Here is a 17,411-nt window from a genome sequence, read left to right as displayed (position 1 = left end):
CCTCCATATCCATGCCTTTGGCTGCGAGTCTGAGGGAGGAGGCCACACCAAACGTTGGAGAGGGTGAGACGCAAGAAGGAAATGTTAAGCAAGCTGATTCAGTGCGATGCTTGCAGGATGTGGGAGGTCAGGGACACCGCTGGTGCCTCTGGTGGCTACACATGTGAGAAGTGTATCCAGGTTCACCTCCTGAAGGACCATGTTGGGGAACTGGAGATGCAAGTGGATGACCTCAGGTTCGTCCGAGAAACTGAGTCGTTACTGGACAAGTCCTACAGTGAGATTGTTACACCGAAGGTACTGGAAGAGAGAAGGTGGGTGACGGTGAGAAAGGGAAGGAAACTTGGAGTGCAAGGTACCCTGGGTGTTGTACCTCTTGAGAACAGGTTCACCCACTTGGAAGCTGACAGGACAGAAATCCTCTCGTGCTGGCTAGAAGGGCCGAAAGGCCTACCCCTGCACCTATTTTTCCATGTTTCTATATTTCTAACTTTAGAAAGGAGATGAGGAGGAATGTATTTTTTCAGAGGGTGGTGAATCTGTGGAATTCATTGCCACAGACGGCTGTGGATGCCAAGTCATCGGGTATTTTTACACTAACAATTGGCAGGTTCTTGATTAGTACCGGTGTCAAGGGTTATGGGGGAAGGCAGAAAAATGGGTTTGAGAGGGAAAGATAGATCAGCCATGATTGAATGGCGGGGTAGACTCGATGGGCAGAATGGCCTAATTCCGCTCCTTTGACTTGCAAACTTATGAACTTATGAGAACAAGGACCTGAACAAGGATCCTGACCCGAAATGTCACCTATCTTTGTTCTCCAGAGAAGCTGCCTGTCCTGCTCAGTTGCACCAGCACTTTGTGTCTTTTTTTTGTTGTAAACCAGCATCTTTAGTTCCTTGTTTCGACATGGATAGGTGACATTTTGGATACGTGAGATAACACAGGTACAATGGACTGAATGGCCTCAGCATTAGTATAGTTTTGAGATACACTGTGAAAAGAGTTCCTTTGGCTCACTGAGACCATGTTGACCAATCATCACCTATACATTAGTTCTATCCTACATATTAGGAATGATTTACAGTGGCCAATTAACCTACAAACCTGCACGTCTTTCAAATGTGAGACGAATCCGGAGCACCCGGAGAAAACCCACGCCATCACAGGGGAGAACGTACAATCTCCACACAGACAGCACCCGCAGTCAGGACCGCACCCGGGTCCCTGGTAGCAACTCTACCGCTGTACCACCTTGCGGTCCAATTGCCCCGTTTAACAACGTGTGTTGAGCCAGTTGAGATGGCAGAGTTAAGCTTTAGGGATGAATTGGGCGGCACGGTGGCACAACAGTAGAGATGCTGCCTCACGGTGTCAGAGACCCAGGGTTGATCCTGACCATGGGTGTAGGTTAATCGTTCTCTGTAAATTGTCACTAGTGTGCAGGATAGTGCTGGTGTATGGGACAATCACGGTCGACGTGGACTCAGTGGGTCAAAGTGTCTGTTTCCACACTGCATCTCTAAAGTTTAAGTAAATCTGGAATGGTGGTGAATCTGTGGAATTCTTTGCCACAGATGGCTGTGGAGGCCAGGTCAATGAATATTTTTAAGGCAGAGATAACTGGATTCTTGATTAATGCAGGTGTCAGGGGGCACGGGGAGAAGACGGAAGGGTGGGGTTTGGAGGGAGAGATAGGTCAGCCATGACTGAATCGCAGAGTAGACTCGATGGGCCAAATGGGGTAATACTGCTCCGATCACTTATGACCTTAAATAGATAGCTTAACATTGGAAATTTTAGTTTAGTTTAGAGATACAACGCGAAACAGGCCCTTCGGCCCACCGGGTACGCACCGACCAGTGATCCCCGCATATTAACACTATCCTACACACACTATGGACAATTTTTACATTCACAGCGCAGAAACAGGCCCTTTCGGGCTACCGGGTCAGTGCTGACCAGCGATCCCCGCACATTAACACTATCCTACACCCACTAGGGACAATTCTTTGCATTTATCAAGCCATTCAACCTACAAACCTGTACCTCTTTGGAGTTTGGGAGGAAACCGAAGATCTCGGAGAAAACCCACGCAGGTCACGGGGAGAACGTACAAACTCCGTACAGACAGCACCCGTAGTCGGGATGGAACCCTGGTCTCCAGCGCTGCATCCGCTGTAAGGCAGCAACTCTACCGCTGTGCCACTGTGACCTCCCCAAACACAGTACAAAGTAAACACAGTACAAAGGATTTTTCAGACACAAATTCTCATTGATAACCTTTTGATGTCAGGTCTGCTTGTTCCAACAGCCCCTTTAATGGCAGTTTATCTCATCGGAAAGGTGCAAACATGTGAGCAATTGAAGCTAATACTATCATTTGCTTTTCTGTGATTGTAGGCACATTGAAACCAGGGAATTGCCAAACAAGTGAAAGACCAAAGTTCACCTTGTTTGCTTTGTATTATCTCACTAATGACACGGTAAAAACTAACGAGCTTATTGTCCACATACTAAACTGCAATAAAGTGTAACCGAGGGGCAGAGAGACAGGCACAAAGGCAAGGTTATGACTCAGTGCAGATATATATATATATATATATATATGTAAAGCAATTTCTATCGTTGGAATTATGTTCAGGTTTATAAATAAACAGAACAATTTTAGAAGGAATAGGTGACAATTCGGGTCGACTGGGGGTCAGGGGTTTCCCTCTCCCCCGACTCTCAGTCTGAAGAAGGGTCTCGACCCAAAATGTAAACTATTCCTTTTTTCCAGAGATGCTGCCTGCCCTGCTGAGTTACTCCAGCTTTTTGGATCTATCTTCGGTGTAACCATCATCTGCAGTTCCTTCCTGCACAGAACTATTTTAAACATGAGGCACACTACCTTTGAATGAGGTACCGCAATGTGAGTATAGGGAGTTGGGTAAAAGGCTAGGAAGCAGGACCTCCAGGGTAATAATAGAGAGTCAGAGTGTCATAGAGTGTGGAAACAGCCCCTTCAGCCCAACGTGCCCACACCGACCAACATTCTACACTAGTCCCACCTGCCTGCGTTTGCCCCATATCCCTCTAACCCTGTGCTGTTCATGTACCTGCCTCAATGTTAAACGTTGCAATAGGATCTGCCTCAACTAATCATAGAAACATAGAATATAGGTGCAGGAGGAGGCCATTTGGCCCTTCGAGCCAGCACCGCCATTCATTGTGATCATGACTGATCATCCACAATCAGTAACCCGTGCGTGTCTTCTCCCCATGTCCCTTGATTCCACTAGCCCCTAGAGCTCTATCTAACTCTCTTTTCAATTCATCCATTGAATTGGCCTCCACTGCCTTCTGTGGCAGAGAATTCCACAAATTCACAACTCTCTGGGTGAAAAGGTTTCTTCTCACCTCAATTTTAAATGGCCTCCCCTTTATTCTTAGACTGTGGCCCCCGGTTCTGGACTCCACCAACGTTGGGAACATTTTTCCTGCATCTAGCCTGTCCAGTCCTTTCATAATTTTTACGTCTCTATAAGATTCCCTCTCATTCCCTCTCAAATTCCAGTGAATACAAGCCCAGTCTTTCCAATCTTTCCTCATATGACAGTCCCGGCATCCTGGAGATTAACCTCGTAAACCTACAGTGCACTGCCTCAAAAGCAAGGACGTCCTTCCTCAAATTAGGAAACCAAAACTGCACACAATACTCCAGGGCCCTGTACAACTGCAGAAGAACCTCTTTACTCAAATCCTCATACTCAAATCGTTCAATGGTGTTTTTATTGTCACATGTGCAAACACACAGTGAAATTCTTTGCGGGTCGGGCAGCGCCCCTGGGGAACATGGATGTTTGTGCAGGTGTGGGGTTGGTGGGTAGAGAAAGCTGGAAGAGTGGAGGAGGCAGGTCAAAGTGTGCCACCTAGGAACTGGAGGGACTAGATTTCTATTTGAGATGCAATTACATAAACGCTAGCATCATTGATTCAGAGAGATTGGGCAGCACAGTGGCACAGCAGTAGAACTGCTGCCTTACAACACCAGAGACCGGGGTTCGTTCCGGACTATGGGTGCTGTCTGTACAGAGTTTGTATGTTCTCCCTGTGACTGCGTGGGTTTTCTCCGGGTGCTCCGGTTTCCTCCCACACTCCAAAGATGTACAGGTTTGTAGATGAATTAGCTTCAGTAAAATTGTAAAATTGTCCCCAGTGTGTAGGATAGTGCTAATGTACTAATCACTGGTCGCCGCGGACCCGGTGGACCGAAGGGGCCTGTTTCCACACGGTGTCTCCAAAGTCTACAGAAATGTCTAAAGATGTCAGAGCAATAGGATTAGAATAGTAAGGGGCTTCCACATCTCCAATACACTGATCAGCCAAAATCACCGAGATCTATGGTTTCCTCCCTTGCCAAGGTTATTTGGCTTGGTATACACCGATCAGCCAAAACATTATGACCTGATGAGCCAAAACATTATGACCACCTGCCTAATATGCTGTTGGTCCTCTGTATGTAGCCCCATACGCAGCAGGGTGCGATGCACTGTGTATTGTGACACATAGGCTTGTATACACTGGAATTTAGAAGGATGAGAGGAGATCTTATCGAAACGTGTAAGATTATTAAGGGGTTGGACACGTTAGAGGCAGGAAACATGTTCCCAATGCTGGGGGAGTCCAGAACAAGGGGCCACAGTTTAAGAATAAGGGGTAGGCCATTTTGAACTGAGATGAGGAAAAACTTTTTCAGTCAGAGAGTTGTGAATCTGTGGAATTCTCTGCCTCAGGAGGCAGTGGAGGCCAATTCTCTGAATGCATTCAAGAGAGTGCTGGATAGAGCTCTTAAGGATAGCAGAGTCAGGGGGTATGGGGAGAAGGCAGGAACGGGGAGAAGGCAGGAACGGGGTACTGATTGAGAATGATCAGCCATGATCACATTGAATGGCGGTGATGGCTCGAAGGGCCGAATGGCCTCCTCCTGTACCTATTGTCTATTGTCTATTCCTCCCATGACCACCATGAGCCTTACCGTTTCAGAGATGCTCTGACCCAGTCGTCTGGCCATAACAATTTGGCCCTTGTCAAAGTCGCTCAGGTCTTTACTCCTGCCCATTTCTTCTGCATCCAACACATCAACTTCAAAAATTGACTGTTCACTTGCTGCCTAATATATCCCACCCCTTGACAGGTGCCATTGTAACAAGATAATCAATGTTGTGTAGGAAAATAACTGCAGATGCTGGTACAAATCGAAGGTATCACAAAATGCTGGAGTAACTCAGCAGGTCAGGCAACATCATGGAGAGAAGGAATGGGTGACGTTTCGGGCCAAGACCCTTCTTCAGACTCGTGTTGTTAATGTTTTACGAGATAATCAATGTTAGTGTGTGATAATCACTGACTTCGCCTGTCAGTGGTCATAATGTTTTGGCTGATCGGTGTAGTAATTGGGAACTGGTCGAGGCAGCTGGAGAGTGGTGGCGTGGCACTGGTAGAGCTGCAGCCTCAGCACCAGAAACCTGGGTTTAACGCTGAACTTGGATCTGTGTGTGGAGTTTGCACGTTCTCCCTGTGATTGCCCGGGTTTCCTCCAGACGCTCCGGTTTCTGAGCTGAGCCCGGGTGGAAAACGTGGTTCTCTGATCTGTGAAAAAGGGACTCACCTCTTCGTCATGAGTGGCCTCGTTTAGCATACAGGACACGATGTCCGATGGTATAGCCTCTGACCATCCCTCACTGGTGCAGTTTCTTCTGAACACCCCTGCCACACACAAAGAAACAATCATTCCAGGGGCTTATACACCAGAAAACCTCCAGAAACCCTCTGAGCAAACACTGGGTGGCGCCACCAGCAATGGCTGCCTCGCCAACAGTCTGTCTGTCCTTTCTTCTGTTTTTGTTATTTTAAGTATGTGTTAAATTATGTTTTAGTGTTCCTAGGTGTGTTTTATGTGGGGAGTTGGGCGGGGGGGGGGGAGTGGGGGGAAACTTTTTTTCAATCTCTTACCTCGACGGAAATGTGACTTTTCTCCGTGTCGTATCTCCGTCCCCACTGCGGCCTAACATCGAGGAGTTGGCGGCCTTTCCTGGAGACCGGCCCAGCGCTTCATGCCGCGGGCACGGCGCGGACTTTAACATCGCGGAGCTGCGATCCCTTTGCTGGGGATCGACTGTGGAGAGCTCCAATCGCAGGGCCTGTGGACTTCAATATCGTGAAGCCCGCGGTCTCTGGTAAGAAGAGGCCGACTCGGGAGCTCCATGCCGAGGAGAGTGTTTGTCAACAATCCTGACGAGGGGAGTTTCGATCATCCCGACGCGAGGGCCTCAGACAGTCGGCAGCGGCGACTGCGGACGGTTCAACAGCCCCGACCGCCGGTGAACAAAGAGGAAGCTGATTGAACTTTATTACCTTCCATCACAGTGAGGAACGTGGAATCCGCTGTGGTGGATGTTCATGTTAAAATTTACTTTATGTGGCTGTGTGTCTTGTTGCTTTTCACTTAGTACGACTGTATGGTAACTCAAATTTCACTGTACCTTAATTGGTACATGGGACAATAAAATGATCTTGAAATCTTGAAAACTTGAGTTTCAATTTAGTATATTGTCACGTGCACCAAGGTACAGTGAAAAGCTTTTGTTGCGTGCTAGCCAGTTGATCTTCCTTTGACCGGGGAGGCTGCCCTGGGGCACAGGGGTGGTCGGGTGAGCAGAGGGATGTCAGTTCTGGAGGTTTATAGGTAAATTGATCTCTGCAAAATTTCCCTAGTGGATGTGAAAGTGCGATAACATAGAACCAGTGTAAACAGTAGATCGATCGTTGGTGTGAAATTGGTGGGCCGAAGGGCCTGTTTCCATGCTGTGTCTCTTAACTAAACTAAACCAAACCAAACACAATGTGCCAAAAGCCTTTTTGACCACCGTATCTGCGAGTCCACCTTCAAGGAACCATGCACCTGCACTCCTAGATCCCTCTGCTCCACAACACTCCCACGAGCCCTACCATTCACTGTGTAGGTCCTGCCCATGTTTGACTTCCCAAAATGCAATACCTCACATTTCTCTATTAAATTCCATCAACCATTCCTCAGCCCACCTGGCCAATCGATCCAGGTCCTGCTGCAATCTTTAACAACCATCTTCACTATCTGCAAAACCACTCACTTTTGTATCATCAGTAAACTTGCTAATCTTGCCCTGTATGTTCTCATCCAAATCATTGATGTAGATGACAAACAGTAACGGGCCCAGCACCGAACCCTGAGGCACACCACTAGTCACAGGCCTCCAGTCCAAGAAGCAGCCTGCCCCCATCACCCTCTGCTTCCTTCCATGGAGCCAATTTACTGTCCATTCAGCTATCTCTCCTTGGATCCCTTGCGATCTAACCTTCCAGAGCAGCCTCCCATGCAGAACCTGTCGAACGCCTGACTGAAGTCCATGTACACAACATCTACAGCTCTGCCCTCATCAACCTTTTTGGTCACGTCTTCAAAAAACTCAACCAGATTTGTGAGGCACGACCTCCCACGTACAAAACCATGCTGACTATCCCTAATCAGCCTTTGTCCATCCAAATGCTTGTATATTCTATCCCTCATCGAGAATACTCTCTCGTAACTTTCCAACTACAGGCGTTAAGTTCACCGGCCTATAGTTCCCAGCATTTTCACTGCAGTCCTTCATGAAAAGAGGCTCAACATTTGCCACCCTCCAGTCTTCCGGCACCTCTCCTGTATTTAAGATTGACTCGTAAATTTCAATCAGGGCTCCCGCAATTTCCTCTCTAGTTTCCCACAATGTCCTTGGATATATCTGATCAGGTCCTGGAGATTTATCTACCTTCATACACGACAGCACCTTCAGTACTTCGTCGATGGTAACACTGACTGCTCTCAAGACACTTCTATTGACTGCCCCAAGTTCCTCCGTCCTACTGTCTTTCTCCTCGGTAAATACAGAGGAGAAATACTCATCGAGGACCTTATTCAAATTCCTAATCAAGCATGGTCTTTCCGCTGGCTGGATAGCACAAAACAAAAACTTTTCATTGTACCTCAGTGCCTGTGACTATAAACTAAACTAAACTAAAGCAGAGGGTCTCCCACATTACTCACCACCGCCTCAAGCAGTGATGGTCCATTCGGCCAGAAGGAAGGAGCAGCCTGTAGAGGGAGCCACTGAGTCAAAGCCCGTCGAGAGGTGGAGTCATAGTGTCACCAAGCATGGGAAAAGAGCCCTTTGGCCCAACTCCTACATGCCGACCAAGGTGCGTGCTCTTACCTAACACGGGACTGAAGTGCAGGAAGACTGCAGGACAGGACACGTTGACGGTCTCTCCCTGTTCGGCGCTTGGCCAGCACAGAGCATTTTCCCAGGTCATGTTGCAGCCTGTAAACAGGGGAAGAACAAGGGATGTGGACAGCAGCAAGTCCATCGCCAACAGCTGTTCTCACAGCAAAGACCCACCCCCTCCCCAGAGCATGTTTGCCTGCAGCTGTGCTATTGTCATTGTTTTGTTTGAAAGAAACAGCATGGAAACCGGCCCATTGGCCCACGCTGACCAGTGATCGCCCAGACGTATTTTGAGCTAAATTGGTTTGTCCCGTATTAGGCCCGGGGGGGGGGGGGGGGGGGTGCTGTAGGCCCGGACACTGTAGGCCCGGACACTATCGGCCCGGATACTGTAGGCCCTGACATTGTAGGTCCGGACAGTGTAGTAGAAAAATAACTGCAGATGCTGGTTAAAATCTGTGTCTACTTTCCAGACAGTGTAGGTACGGACAGTGTAGGTCCGGAGGCCCGGGTGCCGCCTAACAGAAGTTGCGTAGCAACCCGCCTCCCGGCCCTGGCGGCCGCCATTGGTGCCGCTGGCTGGGTGAGGTCACGTGGGCCGTGGGGCAGTGATGTCACTTTGTCCCGTATTTGGGAGTGCTATATTTGGCACAGACGATTACCCAGACGGTAATAAGGTCTGAAGAAGGGTCCTAACCCGAAACGTCACCTATTCGTGTTCTCCAGAGTGGCTGCCTGACCTGCTGAGTTCCTCCAGCTCTTTGTTTTTTGCTCAAGGTTGCAGCATCTGCAGTTCCTTGTGTCTCCGTTCACCCTGATTCCAGTCTATTATGGGATGCGTGGGGTTTGACTGTTCTCATAGTATCAGTTTAGTTTAGAGATACAGCATTAAACAGGCCCTTCGGCCCACCGGGTCCTCGCCGACCAGTGATCCCCGCACATTAACACACTAGGGACAATTTTTACATTTATCAAGCCACATTTACCTACAAACCTGCACGTCATTGGAGTGTGGGAGGAAACCGAAGAATTCGGAGAAAACCCACGCAGGACACGGGGAGAACGTACAAACTCCGTACAGACAGCACCCGTAATGGGGATGGAACCCGGGTCTCCCGGCGCAGCATTCGCTGTAAGGCAGCAACTCTACCGCTGCACCATCGTGCCGCACTTCTGCAAAAGGGATCCTTTCTGATTCGACCTCTCGGGGAAGGTCAAAGGGGGCTATCTTTCCTCCCTGTGACAAACCTGCCAAATCCAGTCAGAATCTGTTACTCAGGATGTAAAGATGGAGACCAAGACTCACATGGAACATAGAACAGTGCAGCACAAGAACAGGCCCTTCGGCCCATAATGTCTGTGCCGAACATGATGCCATGGCCATCACTTATCTGCCTGCATCTCTCCCATACACCTCCATTCCCTCTATGTGCCTATCCTAAAGCCTCTAAAATGCCACTAACATATCTGCTTCAACTACTACCCCTGGCGGTGTGTTCCAGGCGTAAAGAACGCACACTTTGCCCCTCTAACTTTAAAGTGATGGTGGTGCAGCGGTAGAGTTGCTGCCTCGAAGCGAATGCAGCGCCGGAGACCCAGGTTCCATCCCGACTACGGGTGCTGTCTGTGCGGAGTTTGTACGTTCCCCCCGTGACCTGCGTGGGTTTTCTCCGAGTTCTTCGGTTTCCTCCCACACTCCAAAGACCCAAACATATGTAGGTTAATTGGCTTGGTAAAATGTAAAATGTAAATTTAGTGGGTGTAGGATAGTGTTAATGTGTGGGGATCGCTGGTCGGCGCAGACCCGGTGGGCCGAAAGGGTTTGTTTCCGCGCTGTATCTCTAAACTAAACTAAACTAAAAGCTATGCCCTCTAGTCTTGGATTTTTTTCCATCCTTGGATAAAGGTTCTGATTGTCTGCTCCCTCTGTGCCTCTCCTAATTTTATATACTTCCAACAGGTCTTCCCGCAACCTCCGGCGCTCCAGATATAAGTGTACAGGGGTGGTTCACCGGAACAATGCCTGGGTTAGGGGGTATTAGCTATAGGGAGAGGTTGGCAGCCTTGGATTGTTGTCTCTGGATCATCCTGGGTTGAGGGGAGACCCGATGGAAGTCTATAAAATTATTGGAGTCATCGATAAGGTAGACGGTCAGAACATTGTGCCCAGGATGGAAAATTCAAATAGCCATAGAGTCATAGAGTGATACAGTGTGGAAACAGGCCCTTCGGCCCAACCCGCCCACACCGGCCAACAATGTCCCAGCTACACTATTCCCACTTGCCTGCGCTTGGTCCATAACCCTCCAAACCTGTCCTATCCATGTACCTGTCCAGCTGTTTCTCAAATGATGGGATAGTCCAGGCCTCAACTACCTCCTCTGGCAGCTTGTTCCATACACCCACCACCCTCTGAGTGGCTAGAGGGCACAACTTTAAGGTGAGAGGGGCAAAGTTTTAAAAAGATTTGCAGGGCAAGATCTTTTACACAGAGGGTGTTGTGTGCCTGGACCACGCTACCAGGGGTGGTGGTGGAGGAGGCAGATACGATAGTGGTGTTTAAGAGATTTCTGGATAGGCACATGGATATGTAGGGATATGGATCATGTGCAGGCAGATAAGAGTTCTTTAGGGCGGCACGGTGGCGCAGCGGTAGAGTTGCCGCCTTACAGCGAATGCAGTGCCGGAGACCTGGGTTCCATCCCGAATACGGGTGCTGTCTGTACGGAGTTTGCACGTTCTCCCCGTGACCTGCGTGGGTTTTCTCCGATATCTTCGGTTTCCTCCCACACTGCAAAGACGTACAGGTTTGTAGGTTAATTGGCTTGGTAAATGTAAAAATTGTCCATAGTGGGTGTAGGAGAGTGTTAATGTGTGGGGATCGCTGGTCGGCTCGGACCCAGTGGGCCGAAAGGGCCTGTTTCTGCGCTGTATCTCTAAACTAAAAAAGTTGGCCTTGGCTTCATGTTGGGCACAGACATTATGGGCCGAAGGGCCTGATCCTCTGCTGTACTGTTCTATGTTCCATGTTGCCTGTAACTTCGTGGGCCAGTCATTGTGAACCCACACGACATATTTAACAACAAACCACTGAAGGAGAGAGACATCAAGGACTTCCTACCTGAGACTGATGAGTTTCCCATCTCCCGAATTCTTTGCAAGCATTCCCCCTCCCCTCTCCTTATCGCCGATACCACGTCGCATTCTGGATGGAGCATTGCAGTTACCTAAGCGAGGTGAGACAAAATCAAGAGTCAAGAGTGTTTTATTGTCATATGTACCAAATAGAACAATGAAATTTTTACTTGCTGCAGCACAACAGAATATGTAAACATAATACACTGTAAATAATAATAATAATAATAATAATAATAATAATAATAATAATAATAATAATAATAATAATAATAATAATAATAATAATAATAATAATAATAATAATAATAATAATAATAATAATAATAATAATAATAATAATAATAATAATAATAATAATAATAATAGTCTATATAGTTCACAGTTTATTTGAGGTTGTAGTGTTTAATAGCCTGATGGCTGTGGGGAAGAAGCTGTTCCTGAACCTGGACGTTACAGTTTTCAGGCTCCTGTACCTTCTTCCCCATGGCGGGGGTGAGATGAGAGCGTGGCCAGGGTGCTGTGGGTCTCTGATGATGCTGGCCGCCTTTTTGAGGCAGCAACTCTGATAAATCCCTTCGATGGTGGGGAGGTCAGAGCCGGTGATGGACTGGGCAGCATTCACAACTTCTTGCACGCTTTTCCGCTCCTGAACGTTCAAGTTGCCGAAACGACAGAGCGTTGTGGATGTGGCCCAGTCCATCATGCCGACCAGGCTCCCCACCATTGACTCCGTCTACTCTTCATGCTGCCTCGGGAAAGCAGCCAACATAATCAAAGATGTGTCCCACCCCGGTTAAACGATATAAAAGCATAAAAGCGCGCGCCACCAGATTCAGGAACAGCTTCTTCCCCACTGTTATCCTACCCCTGAACGCTCCTCATTAAAGGCAAAGGTATAGTCCTGATCTTCCAACCTACCTTGTGGCCCTTGCGCTTTAAAAAAAAATCTACACTTTCTCTGTGACTGTAATGCTATAACGCGGTAACACTATATATTCCATTTTCTCCAGAGATGCTGCCTAACCCGTTGAGTTACTCCAGCACTTTGTGTCTGCATTCAAATCAAATCTATTTAATCCCAGGATGGACCACATTAAGGATTGTAAGGATTCCACCACCCACAAAATAGGTGACATCGTGATTTTACTTCTTCAAGAACCATCCCGCCTAACTCTACGACTATAAAACCCCAGAAGTATCTCAGGTAAAAACTAAAAATCACTGAACTGCATATTTTAAATGTGTAGGAAAGAAATTCAGATGCCAGTTTCAGCCGAAGATAGACACAACACAATGGAGTAACAGCAGCATCTCTGGAGAGAAGGAATGGGTGACATTTCGGGTCGAGACTCCTCTTCAGAAGCTTCAGACCCAAAACGCCACCCATTCCTTCTCTCCAGAGATGCTGCCTGTCCTGCTGAGTTCCTCCAGCATTTTGTGTCTATCTTCTGCACATTTCAAATCATTGACATATAAACATAGAAAATAGTAGCAGGAGGAGGCCATTTGGCCCTTCGAGCCAGCACCGCCATTCATTGTGATCATGGCTGATCATCCACAATCAGTAACCCGTGCCTGCCTTCTCCCCATATCCCTTGATTCCACTAGCCCCTAGAGCTCTATCTAACTCTCTTTTAAATTCATCCAGTGAATTGGCCTCCGGTGCCCTTTGTGGCAGAGAATTCCACAAATTCACAACTCTCTGGGTGAAAAAGTTTCTTCTCACCTCAGTTTTAAATGGCCTCCCCTTTATTCTTAGACTGTGGCCCTTGGTTCTGGACATCACCAACATTGGGAACATTTTTCCTGCATCTAGCTTGTCCAGTCCTTTTATAATTTTATACGTTTCTATAAGATCCCCTCTCATCCTTCTAAATTCCAGTGAGTACAAGCCCAGTCTTTCCAACCTTTCCTCATATGACAGTCCCTCCATCCTGGTGAACCTACGCTGCACTGCCTCAATAGCAAGGATGCCCTTCCTCAAATTCATTAATGACTAGATTCCCCAATACATTAATGACTTGGATGAAGGGATTAAAAGTACCATTAGCAACTTTGCAGATGATACAAAGCTGGGTGGTAGTGTGAACTGTGAGGATGAGGTTGCAGGGTGACTTGGACAGGTTGTGTGAGTGGGCGGATGCACGGCAGATGCAGTTTAATGTGGATAAGTGTGAGGTTATCCACTTTGGTGGTAAGAATAGGAAGGCAGAGTATTATCTGAATGGTGTCAAGTTAGGAACAGGGGACGTACAACGAGATCTGGGTGTCCTAGTGCATCAGTCACTGAAAGGAAGCATGCAGGTACAGCAGGCAGTGAAGAAAGCCAATGGAATGTTGGCCTTCATAACAAGAGGAGTTGAGTATAGGAGCAAAGAGGTCCTTCTGCAGTTGTACAGGGCCCTAGTGAGACCGCACCTGGAGTACTGTGTGCAGTTTTGGTCTCCAAATTTGAGGGATATTCTTGCTATTGAGGGCGTGCAGCGTAGGTTTACTAGGTTAATTCCCGGAATGGTGGGACTATCATATGTTGAAAGACTGGAACGACTAGGCTTGTATACACTGGAATTTAGAAGGATGAGAGAAGATCTTATCGAAACGTATAAGATTATTAAGGGGTTGGACACGTTAGAGGCAGGAAACATGTTCCCAATGTTGGGGTAGTCCAGAACAAGGGGCCACAGTTTAAGAATAAGGGGTAGGCCATTTAGAACTGAGATGAGGAAAAACTTTTTTCAGTCAGAGAGTTGTGAATCTGTGGAATTCTCTGCCTCAGAAGGCAGTGGAGGCCAATTCACTCAATGCATTCAAGAGAGAGCTAGAAAGAGCTCTTAAGGATAGCGGAGTCAGGGGGTATGGGGAGAAGGCAGGAACGGGGTAGTGATTGAGAATGATCAGCCATGAACACATTGAATGGTGGTGCTGGCTCGAAGGGCCGATTGGCCTCCTCCTGCACCTATTGTCTATTGTCTATTCTCTATAAATTAGGTGACCCTCTTTGACTCTTTTGTTTCCCTGGTTTTTCTTTGACATCTGGTAATTCACCGCTGAGCCGTTGCCTTGGGTTTAAAAACCTGGCTGGTGGGTCAGACAGGCAAGGGAATCACGTGGAGTTGAAAGCCTACTTTACGGCGATCTTTGATTTCCGCAGCATTCCGCAACGCAACGGTCGGACTACCAGGGTCAGCATCTCCCCCCCCCCCTCCACCCCCAGACGCAAGAGGATGGTGGGACGGGGGGGTCTCCAGAATTGCCCGAGGGGTACTCACGGTGGGCGTGAGAGAGAGGACATGCCAGGCGGTGAACCAGATGATTTTCTTCATGCTTGGCAGCAGCGCTGACCTGCACTGACTGTCGGCAGTGCAACACTGCTGCGGTAAGTCCCACCTCCTTCGTCTCCCTCTCTCTCTCTCGCTCTCTCCCACACACACGCCCTCTTCCCCACCCCTCCCTCTTCTAGCCACACCTCCCCCCCCCACCCTCCGTCCGACCCAGGAGAGCGAGATTCTACAGCACTGGTTGCAATCACAGCTCGGCTGGTGATAAAAGGGAACAATAAAAGGTGTTCCGACCAACAAAGTGTGGCCTTAACCTTTGCTCTGCAGCCTGCGATGAGTTAACAGCCAGGAACAGGTGGGAAAGCAAATGCTCGATCAGGGAACCACAGCATTGTCCAATTATGCAGGTAGCGACTTCATCCTCCATTCACTTTAAGAATATAGAACTGTCCAGCACAAACAGGCCCTTCGGCCCACAATGGCCATTCGTGACCATCATGCCAAGACAAACTAAACTAAGATTGGTTTGCAAACTAAGAATTGCAGACGCTGGTTTATACCGAAGATGGGCACAATGTGCTGGAGTAACTCAGCGGGTCAGGCAGCATCTCTGGAGGACAAGGGTGGGTGACATTTCAAGTTGGGACACTTCAGAAGTAAAGGAGGGAGGGAGTGAAGAGTGAAGAGAAAAGGAATCATTGTCTAGTTTTGTTCATTATTGTTCAGTTTTAGTATAGTTTAGTTTAGTGAAAAGCATGGAAACAGGCCCTCTCCCCACTGAGAACGCTTAATTTAGTTTACCATCAATACAATACAATATATCTTTATTGTCAATGTACCCAGGGGTACAACGAGATTGGGAATGCGCCTCCCATACGATGCAATAATTTAATTAATTTAGACAACAGCAACCCAACGAAACAATTGTAACAGTTTTAGACAGGGTAAAGTGCAAGTTGATCTATGCGTTGTGACCATCCGGCTCAGCAGGACCGGTTCATAGCAGCTATGGCCCTGGGGATGAAGCTGTTCCTGAGTCTGGAGGTGCGGGCGTAGAAGGCCTTGTATCGTCTGCCCGATGGAAGGAGTTCGAACAGACTGTTGCAGGGGTGTGAAGAGTCTTTGTGGATGCTGGTGGCTTTTCTGAGGCATCGTGTGTTGTAGATGCCCTCCAAGTCTGGTAGCTGTGTTCCGATGGCCCTCTGAGCTCTATGGACTACCTGCTGTAGAGCTTTCCTTTCTGCCTCCGTGCAGCTGAGGTACCACACAGGGATGCCATGCGTTAGGATGCTCTCTATGGTGCAGCGGTAGAAGGTCGTCAGCAGCTGTTGGGGTAGACCAGACTTTTTCAGTGTTCTTAGGTAGAACAGTCTTTGCTGTGCCTTCTTGACCAGCACAGCAGTGTTATTGGACCATGTTAGGTCCTCCGAAATGTGAGTGCCCAGAAACTTGAAGCTGGACACTCCCTCCACACTGTCCCCGTTGATAGAGATCGGGGCATATTCCCCGTTATGTGACCTACGGAAGTTGATGATATTCTTGGTCTTGGTGGTATTTAGGGACAGGTTGTTATCCGAACACCAGTCCGCCAGGTTCTGCACCTCCGCTCTGTATTTTGTTTCATCCCCGTTGGTGATCAGCCCGATCACCGTTGTGTCGTCTGCAAACTTGACAATGGTGTTGGTATCGAATGCAGGAACACAGTCGTGTGTGAAGAGGGAGTAGAGCATGGGGCTCAGAACACAGCCCTGTGGTGTGCCGGTACTCAGGGTGTTAGTGGAGGACAGGTGCGGGCCCATTCTCACTGCCTGCGGTCGTTCCAGCAGGAAGTCGTAATCATAATCATACTTTATTAGCCAAGTATGTTTTGCAACATTCGAGGAATTTGATTTGCCATACAGACATACCAATAAAAAACAACAAGACACATAAAATACATTTTAACATGAACATCCACCACAGTGACTCCTCCACATTCCTCACGGTGATACAGGAGATTGCCACCTGTATCGAGGAACAATGAAAAGCTTTTTTGTTGCCTGCTAACCAGTCAGCGGAAAGACCAAACATGATTACAGTCAAGTCATCCATAGTGTACCGATACAGGATAAAGGGAATAACGTATAGTGCAAGATAGTGTACAGTAAAGTCCGTTTAAAAATTGCAGTCTGATTAAAGATAGTAATCTTCTCTGCCTGCCTGTGATCCATTCCCAGCATATCTAAAAGCCTCTTAAATACCACTATCTGTCTCTACTATCACCCTTGGCAGCATGTTCCAGGTATCTACCACTCTCTGTGTTAAAAAAAACTTTCTCCACACATCTCCTTTAAACTTTGCCCCTCTCACCTTAAATTTATGCTGTTTAGGCTTGGACATTTCCAATCTGGGGAGAAAGGTTCTGATTGTCGACCGTCTAAGTCTCTCATAATTTTATATATTTCTATCGGGGCTCCCCTCAGTCTCCAACAATGCCAATGTCCAATAAAGATACGATTTCCCAGTCATTCCAAGTGTGGTTGTAAGCAATTCAATTGGTGCGATAAGGTTGCTGCCTCACAGTGCCAGTGACCTGCATTCGATCCTGACTACGGGTGCTGTCTGTACGGAGTTCGTACGTTCTCCCTGTGACCTGCATGAGCCTTCCCCTGGGTCTCACACCCCAAAGTCGTACAAGATTGCAGGCTAACTGGCTTGGTATAATTGTAAA

The 17,411-nt window shown here is 47.9% G+C and overlaps 1 protein-coding gene across 1 annotated transcript in view; it reads right to left on the bottom strand.

Annotated features, from left to right (window-relative positions):
* The window catches only part of ghrhrl (growth hormone releasing hormone receptor, like), a 51,157-nt gene extending 36,411 nt beyond the window's left edge, over positions 1 to 14,746 (bottom strand). The window contains exons 1-4 of the mRNA XM_078424254.1: positions 14,693 to 14,746; positions 11,407 to 11,512; positions 8,274 to 8,381; positions 5,654 to 5,751 (exon numbers count right to left, since the gene is read on the bottom strand). Coding sequence (XP_078280380.1) covers positions 5,654 to 5,751; positions 8,274 to 8,381; positions 11,407 to 11,512; positions 14,693 to 14,746 — 366 coding nt within the window. The remainder of the gene's footprint in view (positions 1 to 5,653; positions 5,752 to 8,273; positions 8,382 to 11,406; positions 11,513 to 14,692) is intronic.
* Positions 14,747 to 17,411: the final 2,665 nt, after the last annotated feature.

Source organism: Rhinoraja longicauda, chromosome 2, assembly GCF_053455715.1.
Source record: "Rhinoraja longicauda isolate Sanriku21f chromosome 2, sRhiLon1.1, whole genome shotgun sequence".
NCBI classification, from domain to species: Eukaryota; Metazoa; Chordata; class Chondrichthyes; order Rajiformes; family Arhynchobatidae; genus Rhinoraja; species Rhinoraja longicauda.
Note: the sequence above shows the minus strand (reverse complement) of the source record. Positions and strands in the feature narration are given on the sequence as shown.